At 35.8% G+C, this 26,428-nt stretch overlaps 1 protein-coding gene across 2 annotated transcripts in view; it reads left to right on the forward strand.

Annotated features, from left to right (window-relative positions):
• Acvr2a (activin A receptor type 2A) overlaps window positions 1-26,428 on the forward strand; it is a 75,779-nt gene that overhangs the window by 25,639 nt on the left and 23,712 nt on the right. For both annotated transcript variants that reach the window (XM_041631391.1, XM_041631392.1), the window contains exons 2-4: window positions 17,672-17,879; window positions 18,722-18,831; window positions 18,965-19,119. In XM_041631391.1, coding sequence (XP_041487325.1) covers window positions 17,672-17,879; window positions 18,722-18,831; window positions 18,965-19,119 — 473 coding nt within the window. The remainder of the gene's footprint in view (window positions 1-17,671; window positions 17,880-18,721; window positions 18,832-18,964; window positions 19,120-26,428) is intronic.

Consider the following 26,428-nt stretch of genomic DNA (forward strand, 5'->3'; position numbering starts at 1 on the left):
AAAATTTATTGCTTAGGCAGTGAATTAGAGGCCCTAATGATAGGCACATTGGCCATTGTGTAACTGTGGTAAAAGGCTCAGCTCTCCACCTTAGTCCTGTACCGACCACTTAACTTTGTATTCCTTTGCAAGTTACAACCAGTGAAGCTTTAGGCTTTTTCACCCATAAAATTTGCAGAAATAGCCGGGTGGTGGTGGTGGCACATGCCTTTAATCTCTGCACTTGGAAGGCAGAGACAGGTGGATCTCTGTGAGTTCGAGGCCTGCCTGGTCTATAGAACTAGTTCCAGGACAGGCTCCAAAGTTACACAGAGAAATTTCTCTAGAGAAACCAAACCAAAACAAAATAACAGCAAACAAGCAGGTAGTAGCAGCAGCAGCAACAACAACAACAACACACCCTGCAGAAATAATACCTTCAACAACAACAACAAACCTGCAGAAATAATACCTTCTTCATAGAATTATATGGATTAAATAGAAAAAGCATGTGCAGTTTACTAGTGTGACACGTTTCTGGTTGATTTTTAGTTTCTGATATGGGATGGGAAGTATGTTTAGCTCAGTAAAACCTCTTGAGTTGTGCTTGGTGAAAACTTCTTTATACATACTCTGTCAGGGGAAGAAAAAACTTCCTAAATTTCATTTATGAATGGAGTTGATAATGAAAAGGAGGACAGAGGTCTGAGATTGAGTCTCAGCTACTCTCTAAGATGACCTCATTTCCTTGTCTCAGGTGGAATTGTCTTTCAAACTGTTATTTGAAGACCTTTCAGCATCAGAATCATCATGGGTACTGGTTCAAAAAGTGTAGGTTCTTAAGTTCCGTTCCAGACCTCCCGAATCAGTTGCTCATGATAGAGCAAAGGAAGTTTTGGTTCACACTCATACACAACTGTTATATAAAGAGTGCCCATTTGGAGAACTATAGACGGGATGACTATAAGATTTGAGTTCATTCAAGTATGCATCTCTTCAGAGAAGTGCCATAGGAGTACTATCTCTTTCCATATACTCTATATAATTGTGAAGATCAAATGAGATGTTTCTTAGTTTGTAAAAATTGGATTTAGTGAACAGATATTTAAATTTTAGATTCCATTAATCTAAATGGCAGTGATTCCTGGCTATGATTTCTGTAGTAAGTAGTCTTGTTGGATTATAGTTTTCATCAAGTAGCTTTTGATGTCAGATTTTCTCTCCTTTGTCCCCGTTAATTTTTAATCTTTTATTAGCTCAGGAGGTAAGTGGGATTCTAGACATTCAAATCAAAGGAATATGGTTGTCCTCCATCTCCATGAGTTTCACCTCTCTGTTTTCAGCCAACGCGGAACTAAAAAATACTTTTTTATATATGTATCTCTTTTTACTCATCATTTGAACAACCCATTATCTGATTGTTTGCATATATTACATTATATTTACATTTATATTTTATTTATGTCTTATTTGATATGAGTAATCCAGAGACAAATTGTAGTTTACAGGAGATGTGTATTGATTATGTATAAAAACTGTATTATTTTATCTTTTTATAGGATACCTGAGCTTCTGTGAACTTAGATATTCTTCACAGGGGGATGTTCTGGAAGCATTCCCACAGAGATACAGAGGACTGCATATAATTTTAAAAGGAGAATTGTTATCTGTTTTAATTTTTAAATTGAGAGGTTTACAGCTTGTCAGTATGATGGATCCCCCCCCCCCCAATCTGTTTTTTTTGTTTAGATAGTTTACTTAAGAATTATCTACAATCTACCGTTTGATTACCATTTTTTTATTATTATTACTTAAGTGTTTAAATAAACCCTCAACATAAGGAAGCCCCAACTTAGAACAAATGCCACTCTGCTTGAATGCTTCTTCTGGTTGTAAAATATTTCTCATTTTAGAGAGCAGACTGTTCTTGAACTTTTATTTTCTTGCATGAAAAATATTCTTTCTGGATTCCTGCACGTGACAGTAGAGTCTTCTTTTTTCCCTGCATGTAAAAAGCTGCCATGAGATACACATCCACATCTGCAGCATAACCCTGCCTAAGGTTCAGAGAACGCACGCCACAGAAGAGGAGGTTGACTGGGGTGCTGGCTGCAAGACAGTGTATTCTATGACAGGGAGTTGTACCCATGAAATCTTAACAATATGTTCACCTAAACAAGACCCAAACAGTGACAGCACCACCATGAGTGGGAGAAATGTCATAAAGCTCCATCTCTAGATAAAGAGATACAATTAATGACTGCCAATTATTCTTCTCTGGGGCCTCCAACCTCCATTGAGTATCTAATCCCAAGTCATCATCCCTATACATATATACACTTAAGCAACACTAAAGGGATTCAGCAGTTTGTTTGTTTGTAACAATATGTAATAATAATAAATCAAAAGGTCCTGAGAGGGAGGGATATGGGAGGAATTGAGGGGGTAAGTGTGGGGTGGATAATGATGTAAATACTATACTCAAGTGTGAAAGTCTAAAAGAGAAAAAAAAAGATGTTAAAGAAAGATCAACTTTTTAGAAGCAGCTGACGCCTTAGAAAAGATCCCCTTCTCCCTTTCTCCCCTCAACCTCCTTTTTTAATGTTAGTTTGAGGGTCCAGGAAATGTATGATATAGTTATTAGAGAAAATGGTTAAGGTTATATAGTGAAACAGAGAAGCAGAAACAGAAGTGACAGGCAATTATCTGACATTTCTGCTGAGTGAAAGTGTTGAGTTTTGTGTGCTTGGCATTGTTCTTCCTGGCGGAACATCTTCAACAACGTTCGTGCTCATCTCTTAGGCTTGTCTTTCTTTATTCCTGTGCACACGTCTTGTTGTTGTTGTTTTTTTTTTTTTTTTTTGGTCTTTGTATCTCATTAAACAGTCTACTGCTCATTACTGCTCCTCAGTTTATTGATCCTGCCTTTCCCTTTTACTATACTATATAATTTGAAAATGAATGAAGTAGCTTATAAAAAAAATTAAATACCTAGCTGCCAAAGTTATCAAAAAGCTTTAATACTTGATTTTAATATTACCCATTCTATTTGTACCAGTGCTTTTGCTATTTCTTAGATAGATATTTCTCCTAAAGCCTCTTTTGAGGGCTTAGGTACATACCATAACTTATTTGTTTTTATTTAGAGATGCAAACATTGGAGACTTAGCTTTATACTCTATGGCTCCTAGGGGCACAGTTCTCATGAGCCTGTATCCTTGTTATCTGACTCAGTGAGGCTGGTAATAGTTATAGATAACACATTCTTTTTGGGTCCAAACTTGTATTTCAGTTGTTCCCTCTTTTTAATTTGTCTTTAAAAGACAGATTTGGAGCTAGAAATATGACTTAGTGAAATGCTTGTCATACAAGCATGAAGACCTGTATTTGGATCTCCAGCACCCACAGCATCTAAAAGGCTGGATATGGTGACATACATCTATAACCTCAGCCTTGTCAAAACAGAGACAAGAAATCCTTGAAGCTCTTTGTGTGGCCAGCCTGCCTAACTGAATCTTTGAGCTCTAGGTTCAGTGAGAGACCCAGTCTTACGTCATATAGTGGGGAATGATTGATTCAGAACCCAAGCTTCCACACAAGTGTGTAGACATTTCCACTCAAACACATGTGCCTGCATACATCACACATTCACAAAATGCAAAATGAGTGAACTAATGAATGAATAAATGCATGAAAAGAAAAACTGTTCTTTATTGGAAATTGATGCAGATGGTGTTTAAGTGATAAGTGGGAAGAGGGTGTGTGAATTCCACTAGGAATTGCTTTTTAGATTTAGTAGAAAGCCAAGGGTTAGAATTGTTGACCCCTGACTCACCCACCAGCCAGCTGCTTAACTGAGAATGACTGATGGCTACAGTTGTTTCCATGTCCTTTCAACTCACTTTGTCTCCACTCCTTTTCTTCTTTGCTCTTCCCTTCTCTTCAGTGTGAGTATGAAAAGGGACTGTTGTTATTAAAGCTCCTGTCTCTTGATCCCAGGTTCTGTGCTCAGGAATACCTGAGCAGAGATCTGAACCGTGTTGTTGTATTAAGAGTGGCGGGGCTGCGTTCCCAGCACCCTGGCTGCCTGCTCGGCTAGCTTATGCCCCGGAATAATTACACGGACACTGTATTCTTTTAATCACTGCTTGGCCCATTTCTATCTAGCCTCTTCTAGGCTAATTCTCACATATTAATTTAGCCCATTTCTAATCATCTGTGTAGTGCCCCTAGGTGCACTTACCGGGAAGATTCTAGTCCATCCTGGGTCGGAGCTTCATCGCGTGTGTCTGCCCAGGAGCCGGGAGCATGGCGTCTCTCTGAGGCGTCTGCTCCAGAGAGGAGAGCTGTGGAGTCTGAGCTCACTTCCTCTTCCTCCCAGCGTTCTGTTCTGTTTACTCCACCTACCTATGTTCTAACCAATAAAATGGGCCAAGGCAGTTCCTTTATTAGCCAATGACCTTCCTCCATCACCGTGTGATCCTCACTTAGATTCTGGCATTCTCAGTAATCTTTAACTTGTAAGAAAGCATCTTATCATTGGACCTCCTTCCAGTATTATTATCTCAGAAGTTTACTTCATGTTGAAATGTTTCATAAGTCCTGTAATTATTAATTCTAGTTCATTGAATTAATTTTAGTTCCTTGAATCTTTGTTTCCAAGAGCACTGAATGCAAAGGTTTGTATGGAGAACATAGGATGGTATTTAAGATATGCTAGCAAAGTTCCAGTGGTTTTTTTTTTTAATAAGACATTTTATTTAAAACACAGGCAAACGTTTTTATTAAGACAGCACTTATATTAATATTGGAAAGGTACAGTAAAGCTTAGTCTGGCCCCTTGGAAGCCATCCATCATTTTGTTAATCTTGTATTATCAAATTTAAAAGTCTTACTTACTTCTGTGGTTCCACATTATCATGTTCCTGGATTCAAAAAGCTTTTCATTATCTTAGCTTAGTAAGCACAATTTTTCTGGCTTCTGTTTATATAGGTGGGAACATATTAGAAAGTAGTTTGTTCACCTATACAGTACAGCTTATCAGTTATTGATTACAATTGAAGTAAACATGGCATTTCATTTATAAATTCAGGGTAGTTTGTGAACTGATAATTTTCAAATTTGCCTTGGCTTTTTTTTTTTTTTTTTGTGCTGTAATAGTTTTTGAGCCTGGGTAGGATAAGGACAGATATTTATTTTTTATTCTATCATAGTTTTGGAGGCTGGGAGTTCAAGATCAGGGCATTATTAATATCTAGTGTGGTCCTTCCTACTACATGTTTATTTGGCACAGAGGAAGAGGAAGAGCACACTCTCAAGGGCCATTTTTTATGATAGTGGAAAATGTGACCTACAGAGCTCACATTTGGCCCCACCTCCCAGTACCTTCCAGCAGAACTTTTGGAATTCAAGCCACGGCCTACAAACCTTTCCAGGCTTCTCCTTAGCTTCTCATTCAATAGCATTGGTGATGAGGAAAGTGGGAAGAGTGTATCGTGGCCCAAGAGAAGAGATGTTTAAAGAAAAAGTCTGCTGTGAGCTGCAGCAGAACATGGGTCAGATGATGAAAGGTCTTGTGAGCTTCATTTGAGATCTTGATTGTGAGAACTACACCGGTGGGAAGCGGCTGAACAGTTGGAAGTCAGAGTAGGCCTTGGTAAAGATTTGTCTGGTTTCTGGATGAAGAATTGGTTGAATAGGGGAAAGTGGAAGCTGAAGGAGGATATATATATATCTTATAGTCTAAGAACAGACAAGACTTTTAAATTCTGTTAACACTTCCTTAACCATAGCGACAGCAGCAGCAACAAAAAAGGAATTTGCTTAGATTTTCTAATTGTATTGCTTCTAACTTAAATTATTGATGGATTGACTTTATTCTTTTTGAGGAAGAAGGGAGCTTCTGTTAGAAATTCTTATTTGATAGCCTTAGGTAATATGTTTTACTGACTGAGCACTAACATGAACAGGTGGTTTTATGGTGAGCATGAGTGTCTTTTTAGTGTCTTTATAGAGGCTTATTCTGTTATATCCCTATAACTAATTCCAGCAAGAAGTCAGTGTGGCCACTGGCTAAACAGGCAACAATGACAAGTAACTGTGTTTCATGTGCTAGGGTGGGAAAATTTTCCTTAACTTTTACATAGCTTATTGATTTTCTAAGTAGTGTTCAAGATAAAATCCTACCTTTCTGTAGACATCCTACATGACATTTCTTTAGTAAAATGCATTAATAAGGATGCACGCAGGCTCTTCATTTATGTTCAGCATTCCTGCCTTGTTGGCCACTTTACATGAAAAATTAGAAAAGACTTCAGTAGATCTTCAGAAGAATCAAATATTTTTTTTGAGTTATTTACTTGTTTATGTTAATGTGCCTGTGTGTAAAGGCCAGAGGTTGACATTGGATGTCTACCTCAGTAACTCTCCAACTGAATTTTGAGACAGGGTCTCTTGCTGATTGTCTGGACTTGCTAGCCAGCAAGTCCTAGCAGTCAGGTCCTCATGCTTGGGTGATGAATACTGTAGACTGGGTTAACTGTCCATACTTGCTTTGTGAGTTTCCTTTACTTCTTGTGCCCTGTTTTGAAAATTGGTTTGAAGTTAAGATGTTTTGAAATTATGTTCTTTTCAGTCTTTCTGTTTAATGCCAAATATCAAAGTGCCTGGCACATACTAACCAATTCTGCATTCAGGTTGATGGCAGACAGTGCTCTGTGTGAAAGATGCAGTGTCCTCTAAAGTTCCGTGTAGCGTGCCCTCATAATTGGCTTACCTGCATGTTCTTGGCAATGATGGAAAGCCTAGATGTGGAGGGAAAACACTGCTGGATGGAAGTCATTTCTTAAGTGTGAGAAGATGAAGGCCAAATACTGGTCCTTTTAAATTTTTCTTGATTGTGTATCAAAATGTCTACAACCTTTTTCATTCTTTTAAGTCATCTTGGAGGAAACATTATAATCGATTTCTTTGTATTGAGTATTTTAGAATTTGAACTCAGGTCAGTTAGCATCTCCCATCTTGGTTGTTTTTTAAATTAGTGTATATTATACATTAAAAATAGGTTCTGCTATACAATTTTTGCATCTAGTGCTTTACTACCATTTATGGTTCCTTGTGCTCTTTTAGCACCTTTTCTTGAGCAGCCCTGTGTAGACTAGTTTGGATATGAGTTTAAATGATGAGCTCCTTTACAAGTTTTACCAATACAAAACCCATTCTTCTTTGCATTAGTTCTGTTTCTAGTAGTGAATTAAGGAATAAGAAAGAAATAAGCAAGTTGTAAAGTTGCCTGGCCAAAGGATATCTGTTTGAAGCTCTACAACTTTGTGTTATAGCATTTTAAGAGAGCACCTTTTCAAATCTTGGTCTTTATATTTATTTGGTGTTGTCTGTATGGGGAGAAGTTGCTCTACTTTGTACTTATACTATGTTATCTGTGCTGTACTCAAGCAGCTTTTCTTCTGCCTCAGCCCCCTGAAGATCCTGGTTTTACTTTGGTATTGTCAGAAATTTACATAAAGAACTGTTGGATAATCAGTGCTTAGATGTGGGCTTCTAAGTGCTTTTGCTCATCATAAAATGTGTATGTTTGTGTGTAGCATCTAGTGCCACAACATACAATGTTTGTATTTTAAACATATTCTGTATTTTTAAAAATTTGATACTATATACATATTACTTGCAAGATCTTGTAATATTTTGTTAAACTGATAATAAGTGCTAAGTATGGAAATTACACACACAGCAAACAAAACAAACAAAAATCCCCAAAATTTCTGGGAAGCATGCCAGAAAATGTTTGTGTTTTCCGTAGAAGTGATTGTTTGGCGGTAAAAAGGTGCTTGGATAGAGAGAAAGAGAGAGAGAGAGAGAGAGAGAGAGAGAGAGAGAGAGAGAGATCAAATGCTGCATTACAATGCAGAAATAATATTTGAGAATTGATTTCCTTTAGTCATATATCTAACATATCTATAAGAAGTCTTTAGGGATAAAATTTTGGGCAGTGGTTGGTTCTCTAAAGAACTTGCAAATAAAAAAATGTATAAAAGTTAATCAGGACCAAAGGCCGTACATCTCAACGAACTTCTGTCTACTGAGAACAGCCTTTACAACAGTGAACTAAAAAAGGCTCTCAGCAGCCAAGTATGGAAGGTGACAGTTTCTTGATGTGCATTAACATAGAAAACAGGATACTAAAAGATCTATACTATATTTATAATTGTATGAAAACAAGTCTGGGAAAAGAGCTTCCTAATTGGACATAAGGCCGGTTCAACAGGAGGAAATTAATGACTGGTATATAGACATTTACTGACTGGGCCAGCCAAGTCCTGATCCTCGAGGGGAATCTATAACTTCCACTTTGATCAAGTGCGAAAGACCTCCTGGAACAAAAATGTAAACTAAACCTTTAGATCTCCTCTGCTCCCTTCTGTCTCCTTTTTTTCCTTATTCTCAATTCTTCCCCGCTCCCTCTCCCTCCTCCTGTCCCTTTCTTCCTGCATCCCACCATCTTCTTCCTTCTTTTCCCTATCTCTGCCTTCTTTCAGATAAAGTCTAACTATGAAACCCATGTTTGCCTTGAACTTTCAAGTCCCCGACTAACAAGTTTGTAATGTCATGCCAGGGCTTTTAGTTACTCAGTTTTTTGATCACTAGAAATTTTGTTGCTTGAAAATTAAAGAAATGTAGTTTTAAAGATAGAAAAAGCTGTTGATGATTCTATCTATCTATCTATCTATCTATCTATCTATCTATCTCTCTGTCTATATCTATCTATCTATCTATCTATCTCTGTCTGTCTATCTATCTATCTATCTATCTATCTATGTCTGTCTATCTATCTATCTATCTATCTATCTATCTATCTATCTATCTATCTATCTAATCTATCCATCCACCCATCCATACATCTGTCATCTATACATGCATTTATATTTTACTGTGTATGGATATTTTCCCCATGTGTATGTTTGTGAACCACCACATTTATGCCTTGAATTCAAAAAAGGCAGAAGAGTATGTTGGATCCCCTGAAACTGGAGTTTCAGATGGTTGTGAGTCACCATTTGGGTGCTGGAAACAGAACCCAGCTCCCCTGCTAGAGCACTAAGTGCTCTTAACTGCTGAGCCATCAGCCTCTCAGTTGCAGTTTTAAGCTGATAGATAGTACTTTGAGGGAAGTGTTCATTGGTACCTTTTGTGTTCTCTGCCTACTTTGGTCCTTAGGGTGGTGCTGCAGGTCACCTTCTCAGGCAGAAGTGATTCCTCTCAAGGTCATGCACAGTCACCTCTACTGCACCTTCACTCTCACCCCCACTCTCCCTTGTCCCTTACTGTTCTCTCCCCTCAGTCTCCCACTGTCACCACCATCGTTGCTCTCCCTTACCTCTCTGTCTCGGTCATGCTCACCTTCATCCCCACTCATTCTCATTCCCACTTTCACGTTTTTTAACAGAGGCTTGATGAGTTTAACAACAACAGCACAAAAGATCTACATCTTCCAAGGGGTAAAAAAAAAACATCAAAAAGGCTCTGTTATGATTCTGAGAATTTACACTTCATCTCTTTTATGCACAATTTTTACTATTGTGCATTTTAAAAATAGCCTATGAGTTTTAATCTGAATATTGTATGTAGAACACAAGTCCATTCCCCAAAGATGAATATCTCATATTAGAAATCTCCTTTTAAAGACTTGATAAAACTTGAATACCTAGCTCTTTGATATAAATCATCCTTTGAAAGATTGCCAGAGAACTGTAGATTCTCGTGACTTGACTTACTTTATAGATAGAATCCCCCAGGTATGCATTTATAGGCTAAAGCAGTTTCCTGTTGTATCTTATCTTTAAAGCAAAGTTTTATGCTGGACAGTGAGACTAAGCCATGAAGGTTTAACGGAGAAGCAGGGAAGTTTGGAAACAAGCATTGGCATCTTAGAAGTACAAGACAAACATTTAGAAGCAGACAGCTACCTAATACAATAAATCAAACCTCTGGTTTCTTACTTTGCTATGTTACAGAACTGAGGAAAGCAGAGACTTGGCCTCTGTGTTATGTGTCAGTCCTTTCAGTACCTATGACATTTGTCAATAAAGACTTAAGAGACCCGTAGTTTTTCATGGGATTAGTTTACTGTGGCTCTTGGAGTTTCTCCCACCTCTATTTCAGCGCAGTTTTTTGATGCATCTTTAAAACACCTTTCTTTTAAAAAGATAAAATCTTCTTGAGAGGCTCAGGCTGGTCTCAGCCTCTGGAGTGTTGGGATTGTAGAAATGTACCCACTTTCTCACTCGTGTGTTCTCTATTTATTTGTGATGCTACATCTGGACTTCGGAGCATTTTGGATTCAGACCTGTAGTTATGGAGATCACACTGTTCATGGAATAGTTATGCGGATAGATAGATCCTTCCATTGAAAGAACTTCTTAATGACAAATCGGATTTTTAAAGTGTTGTTCACCAAACAACAACTCAAATGCAAGTGAAAATTACCCTGGTGATGGAGCTGCTGTAGGTGGTCAAAGTGACAGTAGTAAGACAACACTTGCTGAAGATGTCATTTGAATAAGATTGTTTTGTAAAACAATTTATATTTTTATCATTCTGAAATGTAAAGCTAAATCAACAAATTAAGTATACATTGAATATAATTAGGTAAACAGATTTGTATATCTGTTTTCTTTTTTCATATAAGTCCCCAGGGATGGACTTTAGGTTGTCAGCCTTGGTGATAAGAGCCTTTACCCATTGGGCCATCTCGCTAGGCCTGTCTATTTTACATTTGTCAAAAAAATTAAAAATATTTTTGGGAAAAATTAGGGATATTTCATATTGAACATTAGTATTCTGTTTATTTATGATAGCTTTTTATTTATGTGTATGACTATTTTTCCTGCATGTATATATGTGAACTATGTATTTGTGTGCTGTCTAAGGAGGTCAGAAGAAGGCATCGGAATCCCTGGGATGGAATTACAGTTATTTGTTAGCAGCCATGTTGATGCTGGAAATTGAACCTGGGTTCTCTGGAAGAGCAGTGGTGCTTCTAACACACACACACACACACACACACACACACACACACACACACTCAAACACAAGGTTTCCTAATGTGTTGAACATCCTAAAATCATTCATTTGTATAGTGTTGCACAGAATATTTTGATACTATTTGATGTTTTAATTTGTACAATAAGATTGTTTGAATGAAAAGACTTCAGTTTCTTCAATCTGTCTTCCTTAGCTGATTCTCTTGAGTTCTGGTCTGTCCCCAGAGTGACAGGAACAGTGAAAGGGAAATAGAGATTGCTTCTCAAATTGTTATATTTTAAACATCATTGGCTTTTTCTGGTAGATTAAATTGCCTATGGGAGACACAACATGTCACATGTCTTGAAGTATGTGCACATTGTGGAATGGCTAAGACACATTAATTTACATGTGAATTCCTGCACAGACTTAACATGTAACCCCCAGTGCCATATATAACTGATACAAATCAGTCGCTCTCTCTGAGAGGTGTAGGCATGGAGCTCAGTAGCATAGGTCCAGCTCTAGCATATGTGTTTTTTTTTTTGTATTTTTAGAACTTGTTCATAACCTCAGGAAATATTATTTGTCTAGGAATGAACTTCAGATTTTTAAATTGCCTAACTTTTTTTTTTTTTAAAGAGTTGTTTCAAACATAGGAAAATTTTGATAGGATGAGTTTGGTCACAGTGCTTTTAATTTAGAAAAAATATAGCATGCAATTTGTAATCTCAAATGATATTTTATTTCCAACCTCACCTGTTTGGTACTTGATAGATTTTATTCAGTTGTTGCATTATATTTTGCTTTTTATCACTCACTAAGTCATGTATGTCGGAGGGCAGGTAAGATGGGTAGTCTTACACCAAGCATGTTTTTGAAGAGTACGTTTGTATTATTTTTACTCAGAACTGCCGGCCATACAGCTCTATAAAATGGTTAAATATTTTTTCATATTGAGAGTAGCACATTTTAACTAATTAATACTTCACAAAAATCAAAGCTTACTAAATAGAAACTGTTGAAAATAAAATTAAAGAAGCATGAAACAGTTAAATAATTACTCAATTTCATATTAAGTGATATCTAGATATTATGTAGGCATCTAAATACCTTTGTGCAATAGTTCACTAAAGTTGACTCTCATGTATTATGCTAGATACGAGTTTTTAGTCATGAATGATTTTTTTGCCAGCACACACACACAAAATCTCAAAGACAAAATTCAAAACTGGCAGTTTGACAGAAGACACATCAGCCATCACCATTTATTTATTGCCTTTCTAAATGAAAATATGCCATTTCAGCAGTGTAGCTTTCCCATTCATGATTGTTTATGATTTTTTTATAAATTAATTTTTCTTTGAAAAAAAGTTGTGTACATTTAGCACTTACAGCATATTTTGAAATAATATACACATTATAGAATGGGTAAGTCATGTTAATTTACATGCATTACTTCATAGATTTAAAATCTAAATTTCAGTACCATCCTGACATAGAGAAGGATACATGCCCACATACATACATGCGTGAATACACACATGCACACACGGACTGACTAGAATCTGCACACAGGGCCAGGGAAAACAGCTCAATGGCTTGAGCTAGGCCTTAGATTTGTTCCTCAGAACTGTAAAAACACAAAAATAGTAAAGGATACCAGCGTGTGATACTTTTTGACAGTTTTTATATTTGAAGGTTTTTATAGTAAATATTATTAAATTATACAAATAAGTCAACAGATATTAATTACATTGGATCAGTGAACACTTGAGAGAATGAATAAGTAATGGTGGTCAGATTTTTAGGGTTTTGCTATTTATACCAAAAGAAAATTTGAAAATAGATACATATATGAGATTTAGCCTGCAAAGTTTCATGAAATAGCTGGCCTTTTAGGAACTGCTAAATTGACCATGATGATGGAAGGGATTCTTTAAATGTATAGTTGCTTACATAGAGTTTATAATCCCTTCAGCAATTATTATTGTAAAAGCTACCTTTCCTCATTGCATTGCTTTGTTCATTTATTAAAAGTGGTCTGGTTTGCTTGGATCTATTTCTGGCTTTTTGTCTGCATCACACATGTCTGGAATCTTTCTGTACTATCTATCACATTGCCCTGATGTTTTTAGCCACATTGTAAACCTTAACATTAGAAAAGTGATGAGTGACTTCTCTCTAGTTTTTTTTATTTCAAAATATTTTCTAATAACCTGGTTTATATCTGCGAATAGATTTATGGAGAGTTGATTGAATTTAAATAAAGCTGTACATAACATAAATTTAGGGAGAACTGTCATCTTTGTTATGCTGAACTTTCTAATATATGAAAATTGGATGTCTTTGCAAATGTTTGGATCTCTTATTCCATTAGCATTTAACAATTTTACAACACTTGTGTTTTGTTAGATTATGTTAATTTCTAAATAGTTTTTTACATAAAATGTATCTTGTCTTGAACTTTTTAGACTTCCATTTCATTTTGCTTATTGTTAGTATATAGAAGAGCAACTGATTTTGTTCTTATCTTGTCACTTATTAATTCTAACAGATTTCCTTTTATTTAAAATTCTTGGAAATTTTTAAAAAAGTAATATCATCTGAAAGTACAGTTTTATTTTTCTTTTCTCGGCATTATACCCATAATTTCTGTCTCTTGTTTTGTGTCAGAAATCAGAAAATTCAGTCTGTCTTTAAATGATTAAGAGGAGTGTGATAGATGACCTGGCTTTGTCTCTTATGTTAGCCTGAAGTCTTCCTCATTATGTATAACCATTAAATATGATGTCATTGGTGGGCTTTTGGTAGACCCTCTTTATAACGTTGAGGAAGTTCTTTTCTATTCCTAGTATGCAGTTTGTTTTTATTATAAACAGGCGTTAAATTTTGTCTGGTGCTTTGTCTTTTTTGGTGTATGTGATCATACTATTTTTCACTTTTATTTCCTTTGGTAGACTGCATTGAGTTAAGTTTGAACACTGAACTAGCCTTGCATAGCTGAAGTAAAACTGTAGTGTCTTAGTTCTCTTTTTTGTTTTTTTAAAAAAATTATAGATTTAATTTATTAAAATTTTGGTGAGAATTTTTGCATTCAAGTTAGTGAAAAGAAGGTCTTTTTCCTTGCCTGCTGTTACTTTTATCAGTATACTACAATTTCAAAATTGTATTGAAATTAATTAATTGTTTAAAATTAATTTTAACTTTGAAATGAATGAGGAAGCACTGGATCTTTTTTGTTGTATCTGGAGGAGATTGTGTATAAAATTTGTATTGGTATAAAAACTTGAATTCTATTTATCTGCCATCTTTTAGTTGAAATTTCCTTTCTCATGGAAAAGTATTTTTGATTCATTGTCTTGGGTGTTTTATGTCTCAGGAGTCCTGTTTATAGTTTGTTTTATTTTTTCCCCTAGTGGTAAGAAAATGAAGCAGTTAGCGTTAGTCATCAATACAAGTACTCTATACAGAAATATTACTAAGTTACTTAGATAGTTGATTGTGACTAGAATTTTTGATTTACTATAATTAGACTGAATTATGATTCTGGAGAAAATTTGGACCCAGAATGAGCCTGCTTCATTTTATAGATGTAGAAAGATGTAGCGAAGGATTTGTTTGCTTGTTCTAAATACACTGTTTAGCTATCTCTTTTATAGGACATAGAAAGTAACACCGAGTTACAAGAATGAAAGAAACAGGATTTAAGAATGTGCCTTACATGTAGACTTTTATGCCTACTTAATTTTTTTTGAAATGATAGTTTTAAGTATTTAGAATTATTTTGGGAGAATAAACTTAAGTATAAAGGTTTAGTGTTTAAGAAAGCTTTAGACTAAACTATAGCATCTGAACAATAGCATCTTTTCATAGAACTACACTTTCAAAGTCAAGGTGTGAACTTTAGAGTGTAAGAATATATGTTTAGATACATTTAGTTTATTTCTATAAGTATCATGTTATTTTATTTATTGTTTAGTTATGGAATGTATGAGACAAAGACTAATTACAGACCAACTTTAGGACAAGTGAAGAAGATTGTCATAAGTTTCCTCAAGCAATTTTCTTTACCTCTGAAAAAAATAAATGATATTCTAGATCTAGAAAATTACACAGAAAATTTATTTAACTTTAAAAGATAAATTTTAGAAGTACTTTAAAGTGATTAAAGTGATCATTAGTTTGTCTTTTGTCTATACTAGGAGGAAACAAATATTTCCCCTTTTTTGTCATTTCTTTTGTACTAAATTCTCTTCAAAAAATCTTCAGACTCACTCTCAGCAGAATACTTAAGGAAACCTTTTTCATTGACTGGAAACCAAAGGTATAGCCCATTTGTTACTAAGGCTACAAGCAATGTTTGTTTTGGTCATATTTAGTTTAAGATATTCCTGTGCTGCAGTGGACTCTTCCTTTGAAGACTGAAAATAGTTACACAGTGTTCATTCATCTATATATTCATCCATCCATGAATCCATCCATCTATCTATCCATCTATCTATTTATTGCGTGAGTTAAATGGACAGAAATACATAGGACACTCAACTCTAGCAAATCAAAGTCAGATTAGCCAGCCTGTTGGAATAGTAATGGCAATGTTTTAAGAGGGAGTTGCTGATCACACAACCTGTGGGCCAGATGTATCCCAGAATGAATTTCTACGTTAAGTGTTTGGAGAAAATATGAAGGATAATATTTTTTGAGATGCAAAAATTGCAAAAAGTTTAGTTTTTAATTTGCATAAATAAAGTTTTATTGGAACACAAACTATGTTCATTCATTTACTGTCTATGGATACTTTTGTACTTCATAAGCAGAGTAGTTGCAACAGACCATATGGCCTGCAAAGCCTAAAATACACACTGTCTGGACCTTTACAAAAAAGTTTGCCATCCCTGTTTTAAGATAAGAGTGTGGGCAGTACATGCTTTTAGAATATTTTTTACAAGAGAAATTGGTTTGCTCATGTTTTGAAGAAGTTTTAGAAAAGAAGTAGCCTAGAAAATGGCTGCTGATGTGTACAGATAAATAGTAGTAGCAGTCCTTGTATAGAATACAGATGACATAGTTGTCAGGATAGTTTGCAGTATGCCATCTTATGACAGCATTCCTGCACATAGACACTACAAACTCATAAGTACATCTCTCTTAGTAATTGTAGAACAGCTGTTCTCAAGACTTAGGCTCATAAAATTAAGGAACCCGTGTTAGTTTATTGTTGCTAGGACAGCATACGACCTCAGTGACTTAAAAGACTTATGTTGGATCCTAGTTTCATTGTCTCAGTCACTTGTGGGTTGGTTTCATTGCTATGGACCTGAGTACAGATGTGAACATCATAACTGTCCAGTCAAACCCCCACCTCCTGGTAGACAGGAAATAGAGTGAGGACTGGGGAGAAGGGATATTGTACTTCAAGTGACCTACTTCCTACAAGCTCCATTATGAGATTAACTCATTGATTAGGTCAGAAACCTCAATATCTAGTCACTTGTCAATAATGCCTCCAGTTGGGAACCAAATCTTCAACATATGAGCGTTTTGTTCCGATATTTCCTGTCCATAACACAACTACTCCAGAGAATTTTTTGATTTTGAATGTAGATTATATGTTTTCCACGTTAGAAATGAAGATATTTTAAAATGACAATTTGTTTAAAAATAGCAAGTGTTTTTTATTCTGTTAGTAAAAGAAGAAATCTTTATGAAAAATATTTTCTAAAGCAAAAAGAAATGTGATATTTTTTGTAACTTTCGTTATTGGCTTAGTAGAAACAGTGGGGTTCCTTATCTGTTTCTTCATTCAACTGCTGTTGTATGTTACTTTGGTTGCTGTATTATTTTCATCTAGCCACACACAGTTATGTAGTTAGAGAAGAGGAATAATTTATTTAGATGTTTGTATTTTTGATATAATACCAAAATTCAAGAAGTATAGTCTCTTCTTTTGGTGAGCTGCCTTTCACCTTTAATGAGTTTTTACACATGAGTGCTTTTGTAACATCACGTTAATTCTTTTTAGAAACTATTGATTCTCTGTATTATATGGATCTTCTGGATGTTGGTTCATTTCACTATTTAGAATTAAACGGCCACATTTGTTAATATTACCACTGACCTCACTATGACTTTGTTATCCTAATGTAGTTCACGTACAGGTCTTCCACAACACCTGTTTTTACCAACAGATTAAAATTTTACCCTTGGTAATGCATATTAATGCAAATTGCTTTACTAAAGAGACTCACTTTTGAGAGTAGTCTGCTGGATTCCAAAGTCTGCATGGCCCTGCTTTGTTTTAGTCTCCAGAGTTGAGGGAACTACAATACAGGAGAATTGTTTGCTTAGATTGTCTTTTGTCGTACAAAATATTTTTAAAAAATGTCTGTGGGAGGGTTGAAAACAATTTTGCTTTTTTTGTGTTTTTAAATTAAATGAGGCTGACATTGTCAAGAGAAATCTTGTAATATATGTGGCTAATTCACATGATTGTGGTTATTTTTATATTTAAAGTATGGGGATTAACCTAGCAACATAAATGCAAAGTTACAACACTAGGGAACTTGCAAGAGTGCCTTAAGTGGCTGCCTTATTCAGAGCATAGATATTAAGAGCTGTATAGTTACATTAAGATGTTCTGTTATCTTACAGGTGCTATACTCGGTAGATCAGAAACTCAGGAGTGTCTTTTCTTTAATGCTAATTGGGAAAGAGACAGAACCAATCAGACTGGTGTTGAGCCTTGTTATGGTGATAAAGATAAACGGCGACATTGTTTTGCGACCTGGAAGAATATTTCTGGTTCCATAGAAATAGTGAAGCAAGGTTGTTGGCTGGATGACATCAACTGCTATGACAGGTAAGAATGTATGCATCTTCAACTCTTCCTGGAGTTGTCTCAGCCATATTATTGCTGAATGCCACTAAAACCTTGGTACAGTTGTGCGCTGTGTCTTTAGGTTCATTGATATTTAAAGTTGCTTTTAAAAAGACAGAGAGATATAGCTGTTTCTTAGTGGTTGAATGGAACTTGTTTCTCTAGGCTAACTCCATGTCTTTCCAATGACTTAGTTCCTGTGTAGAAGGCTGCTGCTTTGTATTTTAATTTAGTCAGCCTGATTGTGATCAGTCCGCAGTATAAGGTCCTATGTGTTTGTTGTTCATATTCTCTGCATTTTTATTTTTAAAATCACAACCTTGCTTATCTGTTCAGGAATTGTAAATGTACTACTTTGAAAAACATGACATTCCCAAAGCTAGTTTGGGTCTCTGATGTTGATATATGTTCCATTCATGAAATACAAGCTCACATCACTTAATGTATGTGTACGTTTATTTAGCTTTCAGTTTTTAATATTCACAAAATGGGTAAGTTCCATTTCCCATGAGCTAATACAACTCCTAGACTAAATTGCCTCACTGGCTTTATGTTCTTCTCAAGCTTCTCTAATAATTGAAAAAACAAAGAAGACAGTTACCTTAGATTGCTCATTATAGACCACATTAAAGCAGTGGTCTCGGGCAGTCGGTGTGATCTCATAAACCCAGATGCTTGCTGGTTTGTTTATTTATTTATTTTCTGCTGGGGTTTCGTATCAAAAAAAGAATTGATAACTGGATACTCAATAAATATCTTCAATTTGAACGTTTGTTGTAGGATCAGTATAATAATATTGGTGTTAATTTTTTTTTTTCAAACAGGACTGATTGTATAGAAAAAAAAGACAGCCCTGAAGTGTACTTTTGTTGCTGTGAGGGCAATATGTGTAATGAAAAGTTCTCTTATTTTCCGGAGATGGAAGTCACACAGCGTAAGTAAAAAATCATGCTTGTTTTACTACTACTTTCTTATATTTTATTTCCCCCCAAATCTGACTCTATGCTTACTACATATGATAGAATTGTAGACCAAATCCGAACCGTTTCCTCTTCCCTCTTCCACAGCCACTTCAAATCCTGTTACACCGAAGCCACCCTATTACAACATCTTGCTGTATTCCTTGGTACCACTTATGTTAATTGCAGGGATTGTCATTTGTGCATTTTGGGTGTATAGACATCACAAGATGGCCTACCCTCCAGTACTTGTTCCTACTCAAGTAAGTTATTGTCCTATATTCTCTGTTGTGCATTTTATATTTTAAAGAAGTGTTAACTGAGGTATATATAACACAGTAACATGTTAGCCAGTTATTTCCTTTTGAGTTCATTTTGGAATGTTTATTGTTATGGTAACTATAGCTAATTGCAGACTTCCCTAGTCTCCTCTGCACTCACACTGTTCTTCCAGTGCTTTAAGTATGGAATGGTCTCTGCTTGTATCTTGAAGTAATTAATGATGAAGAAGTAGTCTCGGAACCTCCTTTGTCTTTTCCTTACTATTCTCTATTCATATTTGATGCCTTTTTAAATACCCTTTGCCAAAATATCCTTTGAGTGTTAGAACTGATCCAGCCAAGAAAGTGTGGAAATGGGAGGAGATATATATCTATCTATATATATATATATATATATATATATATATATATATATATATAATTTTTTTTTTTTTTGTAAAGCTCTTCTAGGTAAGAGGTTCAGAGAAATACTTCTCACAATGTATTACTGGTAATTCAGGTGTGTTGATTTGTTTACAGCATAGTAAATGTATATTGAACACTAAAATTTTTTAAAAATGTCTTTGATTTTCACTCACTTCAGAAATATTTATGAAAACAGCTGTATTAGGTAATCAGATTAAACTCCCTGAATTTTATTTATTATCTATTGTTTAGAGTGCTGCAATTGGTCTAGTGCTACATAGAACTTTTCATGGAAGTAGCTAATATTCTACATGCTCAAGAAAGCTGCTAACTTTTGTTTATACTTCCTTGAGCCATCTTTAAATTCTAATTTTTACTGTATTTCTTTAAACTCTTTAAAATACCTTGAGCCTTCTGGGTTTTTTGGTTTAACTGTGTTTTTCTGATGTTAGTAGGCTAAATAGTAAAATTTAATAAAAGAAAATAGTAAAATCTGGTATTTTAATAAGAACAATTCTTTTTATCATTAAATCTTATCAGATGCTTGCTGGTTTGTTTGTTTGTTTATTTTCTGCTGATGTTTCGCACCAGAAGTCTAGAAGAGTTTTTTTTTTTTTTTACTTTATAAAGAATAGATAACTGGATACTCACATTATAACTGGATACAAACATTATTTACATAACACACCTAGCAATCTGTTGAATTAGCTCATTGATTTCTATAATCTTAGAAAGATGTATGTGGAAAATAAACCCAGTGACAAATAACATCTGTTAGTGTCACTTTAACATTTTTAATTTAAAATTTATTTTTTAGTATCTAAATTTAGAAGAGAAAGTACTCAGTGCTCTAATAATTCTCTGAAAATACCCTACATTCATAAATGTGATAGAAATAGCCTAAAAACACATTTAAGTAAAATTTGTATGTAATTTAGTAGAATTTTTGCTAAAGGAAGTTTTGAACAATAATACAATGTTATCAATAGAACATTGAGGTATATCCAATGCTGGTATGAAAGAGTAGTTAAAATGTTTTTAAGTATGCATGTGTGCATGTGTGCTTGTGTGTGTTATATTAGCCCATACATTAGATGATTCTCATAGGAAGTAATAATTAATTGAAGGGTTTAACACTTTATTCTTTAAAGAAGAAAAGACACCGTTACTATTTATAAATAATAACCAAAGATAAGTATTCTCCTCTGGTTTTAGATGTTTGTTGCTGTTGATACTCTCGTATGTGTTTAGGAATGCTGGAAAATAAGGGATCAGTTTTGTGGTTGAGCAACTTGGCCTAGACAAGTTTATTTTTTTATTTTTATTGCTTTATAAACAATACCATTCAAAATTTCCACTTCCTCCCCTCCTCCCATTTCCCTGCATTCCCCACTCACCCTCCTCCCTCCCCCTAGAAGTCCAAGGCCCTCCCCTCTCCATCCAGGCCTAGGAAGTTATACATCCAAACAGACTAGGATCCCAAAAGCCAGTCCATGCAGTAGAGACAAATCCGAGTGCCATTATCATTGGCTTCTTAGTCAACCCCCATTATCAGCCACATTCAGAGAGTCCGGTTTGATCACATGCTCGTCACATATACACATTAGAGTACTACTTAGCAGTAAAAAACAATGACATTTTGAATTTTGCATGCAAATGGATGGAAATAGAAAACACTATAAGAATGAGATAACCCAGACCCCAAAAGATGAATATGAACCTTCGTCTGGCAATGGATGGAGATAGAGACAGAGACCTACGTCTGAGCACTGGACTGAGGTCCAGTTGAAGAGCCGAAGGAGGGAGAAGATGAGCAAGGAAGTCAGGACCACAAGGGGTTCGTTCTCCAACTGAGACAGTGTGCCTGATATAATGGGAGCGCACCAAAGCCAGCTGGACTGGGACTGAACGAGCATGTGATCAAATCGGACAAGTTTTTATAAAAAAATACAACACAGAACTAATTTTAAACTGTCGTTGGATTTTAAGTTGTGTGCAAAATGGCATTGTCTTTTATGTGGAATCTTACTCTGGTCACCTCCGAGTTTCTCTGAAATGGTATAGCTGTATACTTTAAGTTTATTTTTGGTGAGAGGTTTATGCAAATTTTGTAATCCTTTTTCAAAAGACTCTTTTTAAATTTCAAAATAATTGTTGATAATACAATTATAATAATTACATCAGGCATTTGCTGAACATTTAAATGCTTGTTCTAGGGTGCTCATATGAATACTTATTAACAAACACACCAGCATGTGCGTGTGTATATATATATATATATATATATATATATATATATGTATGTATATGTATATGTATATGTCTTCTTTCCGGGGACTTCTCAGTTGTGATACTGGTATGTGAGGAGAATCCTTGGGATTTGTTAAGACATTCACATTCCTGGACCATACTCCTGAATGTTTAGACTGGGGCCGTGGATAAATTGTATTTGATAAGCACTGATTTAATTTTATCTCACAGGACTTAGCATGTAGTATTAGGTTATAGATAAACTGTGACTTAAAAAAGCTCACAATTGTCAGAGCTGGAATCTAAATCATGATGTTCTTCAAGCGTTGTTTACTCCATTTACTTTTTTTGTTTTGTTCTTTTCTTCAGAAAGCAGATACTTCTGAATACTATTTAGGGAATTTAATACTGTTAGTGGAATCTCTATATTGTGTTATTGTCCGGTTTACCCTTCTGCTTTAGGTATTGAGTAGCATGTTTACCTAGTCAGGTGAGCACTTAGCGTCATTTGTTAGCCTCTTACAAAGATGAAAGAACATACATGACAGCTGTACAGAAAACATATATTCATGTGATTTCCTTTAGATGTTGTTTGAAAATGAAGAATACATTTTTGAACATGTGATTGAGTCATAGGCAGAAATTCCTGGCTAGTGGTTTGATTCTGCCAGGGTACACTCATTGTTTAAGATGTTTTGGAGGAGAAATGAGTGGGTAGGTGAGATATACTGCACATTTAGCGTCTGGAGGACATATCTGCATCCTCAAAGTCCCCATCTTCCCAGTTAAAAGACCTATTAGGAAAAGATCTTGTAATCTTGCCAAGGGTACCTGGAACATTTTCTTTGCACCTTGTTTAAGTGCTTTAGGAAAATGACATAGTATCTTTTAGTACTTAGAGAACCTTTCAAATCTTTGGCTAATGGCTGGTTTATGAATAACCTGGTATCTTGGAAGGAATTGGCCTTGTCAGGAGCAGTAAGTGGGTTCTGTCAGTTAAGTAATGGAAGTCATGATAAAGACACCATTTATTTAGAGTATTTTTTATCTTTATTATAAATATTATTTTAAGTCATATAGGACATACTTTAAAATCTGGTTTTGGAGCCTGTCCTCAACTTGCTCTGTAGACCAAGCTGACCTCGAACTCACAAAGATCCACCTGCCTCTGCCTCCCCAGTGCTGGAATTAAAGACGTGCACCACCACCTCCTGGCAAAATCCAGTTCTTTTTAATCATGATTCTTTATGATTAACAAAAACATTTATTCTAAAATAATTTAACATGGTTAAGGATTAAAAAGGGCAGATCTCTTTTTTTAAAAAAAATAATTGAAGCTGTGGATGTTTCTTTATAAGTCCTAGCTACAGTGTTTCTAAGTTTCCTAGTATCACTGTTATCACAGCCATCTGGGAAAGTATTGGGGAAACTACTGTTTTTAGTCCTGCCATTTTCCAGGCCCCATTCACCACCTCTTATTCTGGTGGTATTGTATACAGAATGTTTCTGCCCAGAGGCTGATGCCTCTACAGTCTGACAGCTGCTCTACTTGTTTTCATGCTCTCCTTTTACCTCTGCTATTGCTAGAGCGATATTTTATATGTTGGATTATGTTGTTTCTGTGATTAAAAGTACTCAAAAACTGTTATATTTTTTTTTAAAGGTTTATTTATTTATTTTGTACAAAGTGTTCAGCCTCCATGCCTGCAGGCCAGAAGAGGGCACCAGATCTCATTACAGATGGTTGTGAACCACCATGTGGTTGCTGGGAATTGAACTCAGGACCTCCGGAAGAGCAGTCTGTGCACTTAACCTCTGAACCATCTCTCCAGCCCCTCAAAAACTGTTATTGCTTTACACCCTATGATGTGTGGTCTACTATATACCATCTTATAATTCTTTCTCCATAGTATACGATACCATCCAGCATATGCATCTATGTATTTATTTGTTACTTGAGATGGTTGAGAAGATACCACTCAATTTTCTCTTCTTTGTAATTCATATAAATAATCCCAGGAGAGGAAAACTTATAGTATTCTGTATATATCCTCTTTCTTTCTTTCTTTCTTTCTTTCTTTCTTTCTTTCTTTCTTTTTTAACAGAACTTGCCTCAAGTTTATTTGTATAAACAGCATAAGGTCCTGAGCATCTGCAAATACTTTGTAGGTGTTCACACCAGTCCATCTGTCTTCACATTGGCAGACCTTTTTTATGGGGCCTTCACAGGGGCCTGGGCACCTTTGGGCGCCTGAGCTGCAGCTGAGGCCTCTGCTTTGGCTTGAACCTTGGGCTTTGTTTTTTGGAGCCTACGACCCCTGGCCATGTCGCTTCTAATCCGCTTCCCAAGCTTGGGGTGAGCAATTAAAGCCAGATGGGTGAGTTTGCGGCTGGGGCCCTTTGGCACCTTGGGCTTCATCACCTGGGGCTTCACCAGGGCCTTGATGGCCTCCGCACGTGGGCTCATGGCCTTTGCATTATTTGCCTGCATCTTCTTCAGGCCTTTCTTGTTGTGCTTCTTGGCAAAGCGCATGTTCCTCAGGAACTGGGGTCAACCCCCTTTAGAGATTCGTATCTTTGTGACCGGGGTTTCTTGATGCCGTTTCTGTGCCATTTCGGGGACTGGTTGTGTGTGGTGTGGTTCTTGGACTTGGCCATGGCTGGACGGTAATCGGCGGCTCCCGAAGCCTATACATCCTATTTCATAGTTTATTATTCCTCTAGTTTGTAGGCTCTTGAAGACAGAGTATGTAACAACTGTGTTTCCAGTGTTTGTGAGGACTGATCATCCTGTAAGCACTGAATGCTAAATTCAGTTTGTTTTGTGTAGAGTCATATTGAGACAATAACATTATTCAAGGGAATTCCTTTAATAAACAGTCAGATACTTAGGGCTTTGTCTTGATATAAATCTTGAGACTGTATTTTTGGAAGATGTACAATAAGTTGAAGTATCCTAGCTTTTATAAGACAGTGACATGATCAGACTCAAGAAGAGCCTCTAACTTTTGATCATATGGGTCACGTTTCTTTTGTTTATGCCGAAACTCTTTCCACACATAGGAAGCTCGCACACTGAGTAAACTGAAGGCAAACTGGTTTTTCTGGTGATAGTGAGTCATGAATATGAGACACTTGGTGTACTCCTATTATGCCTTATTGTGGCAAAGAGTTAATGTGGTTTCAGTAAACTGTATGTGAACTGAAGTTTTCTATTTAAGATCCATATTCATGCTGATAAAACCTACCACTCGATCAAGTGATTAGAGTTCAGAGATGACTTACCTTAAATGAGGTATGAAGTTAACTTTTTGCTCATTTTAAAAGGTTATATAACTTAAACTTTAGTATTGCATTATTGTTCTTTTTAAAGTGACATCAGCTTCTTTTGTTTATATTATCATAATGTTTTGTCTAGTTGTTGGTTTGAGGTGGAGTAAGGGCCTTCAGATGTTGGGGATCCCCAAGTTGAGCATGCAAAGTAATCCCATTGACCTTAATTATTAAAGTAATAATAGGTTGTCATTTCATGCTGTGCCAAATTACTATCCACTGAGAAACTAAGTCATCTGTGAAAATGCCTTGTAGGGTTTTCCTCTTGATCATGAGCCTATATATGACTCCATTGAAAAATAGTGAGAAACCAAATTATGGGGTAATATATTCAAGTCAATTTAGGAAAGTGTTCTCCTTTCTTTCTTGGTAAAGATGTAGGGGAAACTTACTAAGTTTTATTGATAATGTTTAGCATGCTAATATTAAATTATTCTTATAGGATAAGTCTAATATTTATGGAAGCACACTTTCTAAAATACATTTTTAATTAAAATATAAGTACCTCATCACTTTTCCCCTTTTCCCTCCTTCCTGCAGTTTCCCTCCTTCCAGTTTTTTCCACATCTCCCCCCGCACTCTCTCTCATTAATAGCTTCATTAAACTATTTTTGTTACATACATGTATGCATAAATGTAAAGATATAACCTGTTAAGTGTAATTTTGTTGGTTGTGTATATGATTTCAGGGATGATCCCTTTACATTGGATTTAGCCCTGGGAAAGGCTAATTTTTCCTTCTTTCTGCACCTATTAATTGCCTGTGCTTCTTTATCTAGGGGTGGAATCCTGTGGGAGTTCCCTTTCTTAGTAGCCACTTCCTAGTCCTCTGACTCTTAAAATTTTTCTACCCCATCTTCCGTACTGTTCCCTGAGCCATAGATACAGGAACTGTGATGTAGATGTATGTATTGGGGCTGACTCCCACAGTCTGCTGATTCTGCATTGTGTCCATTTGTGGTGTTTTGTGATGGCCTCCATTTGCTGTAAAAACAAAGCTTCTTTAATGGCAGTTGTTAGTAGCTTCGCCTATCTGTGCATATAGGATATGGTTTAGAATATGGTAAGGAATTGTGCTGATCTAACAAAACAGTGTTAATAGATTATTTTCTAAGGCTTATGGCCTCATTAGCCTTGGGAATCTACATATATTTTCAGGCATTATTTCCCTCCTTTGAGGGGGCCATAAGTCCAATCAGACAACTGTTGGTTACCACTGACATGTGAGTGCCACTTATTACATCTTTATGGATATCTCATCGTGTTGGTCATTGTGGCTCATAGGTGTCACAGCTTCCCTCCT

This window comes from Microtus oregoni, unplaced genomic scaffold (assembly GCF_018167655.1).
Source record: "Microtus oregoni isolate MIOR12 unplaced genomic scaffold, Mior012 000037F_ref0000500, whole genome shotgun sequence".
Classification (NCBI taxonomy): Eukaryota; Metazoa; Chordata; class Mammalia; order Rodentia; family Cricetidae; genus Microtus; species Microtus oregoni.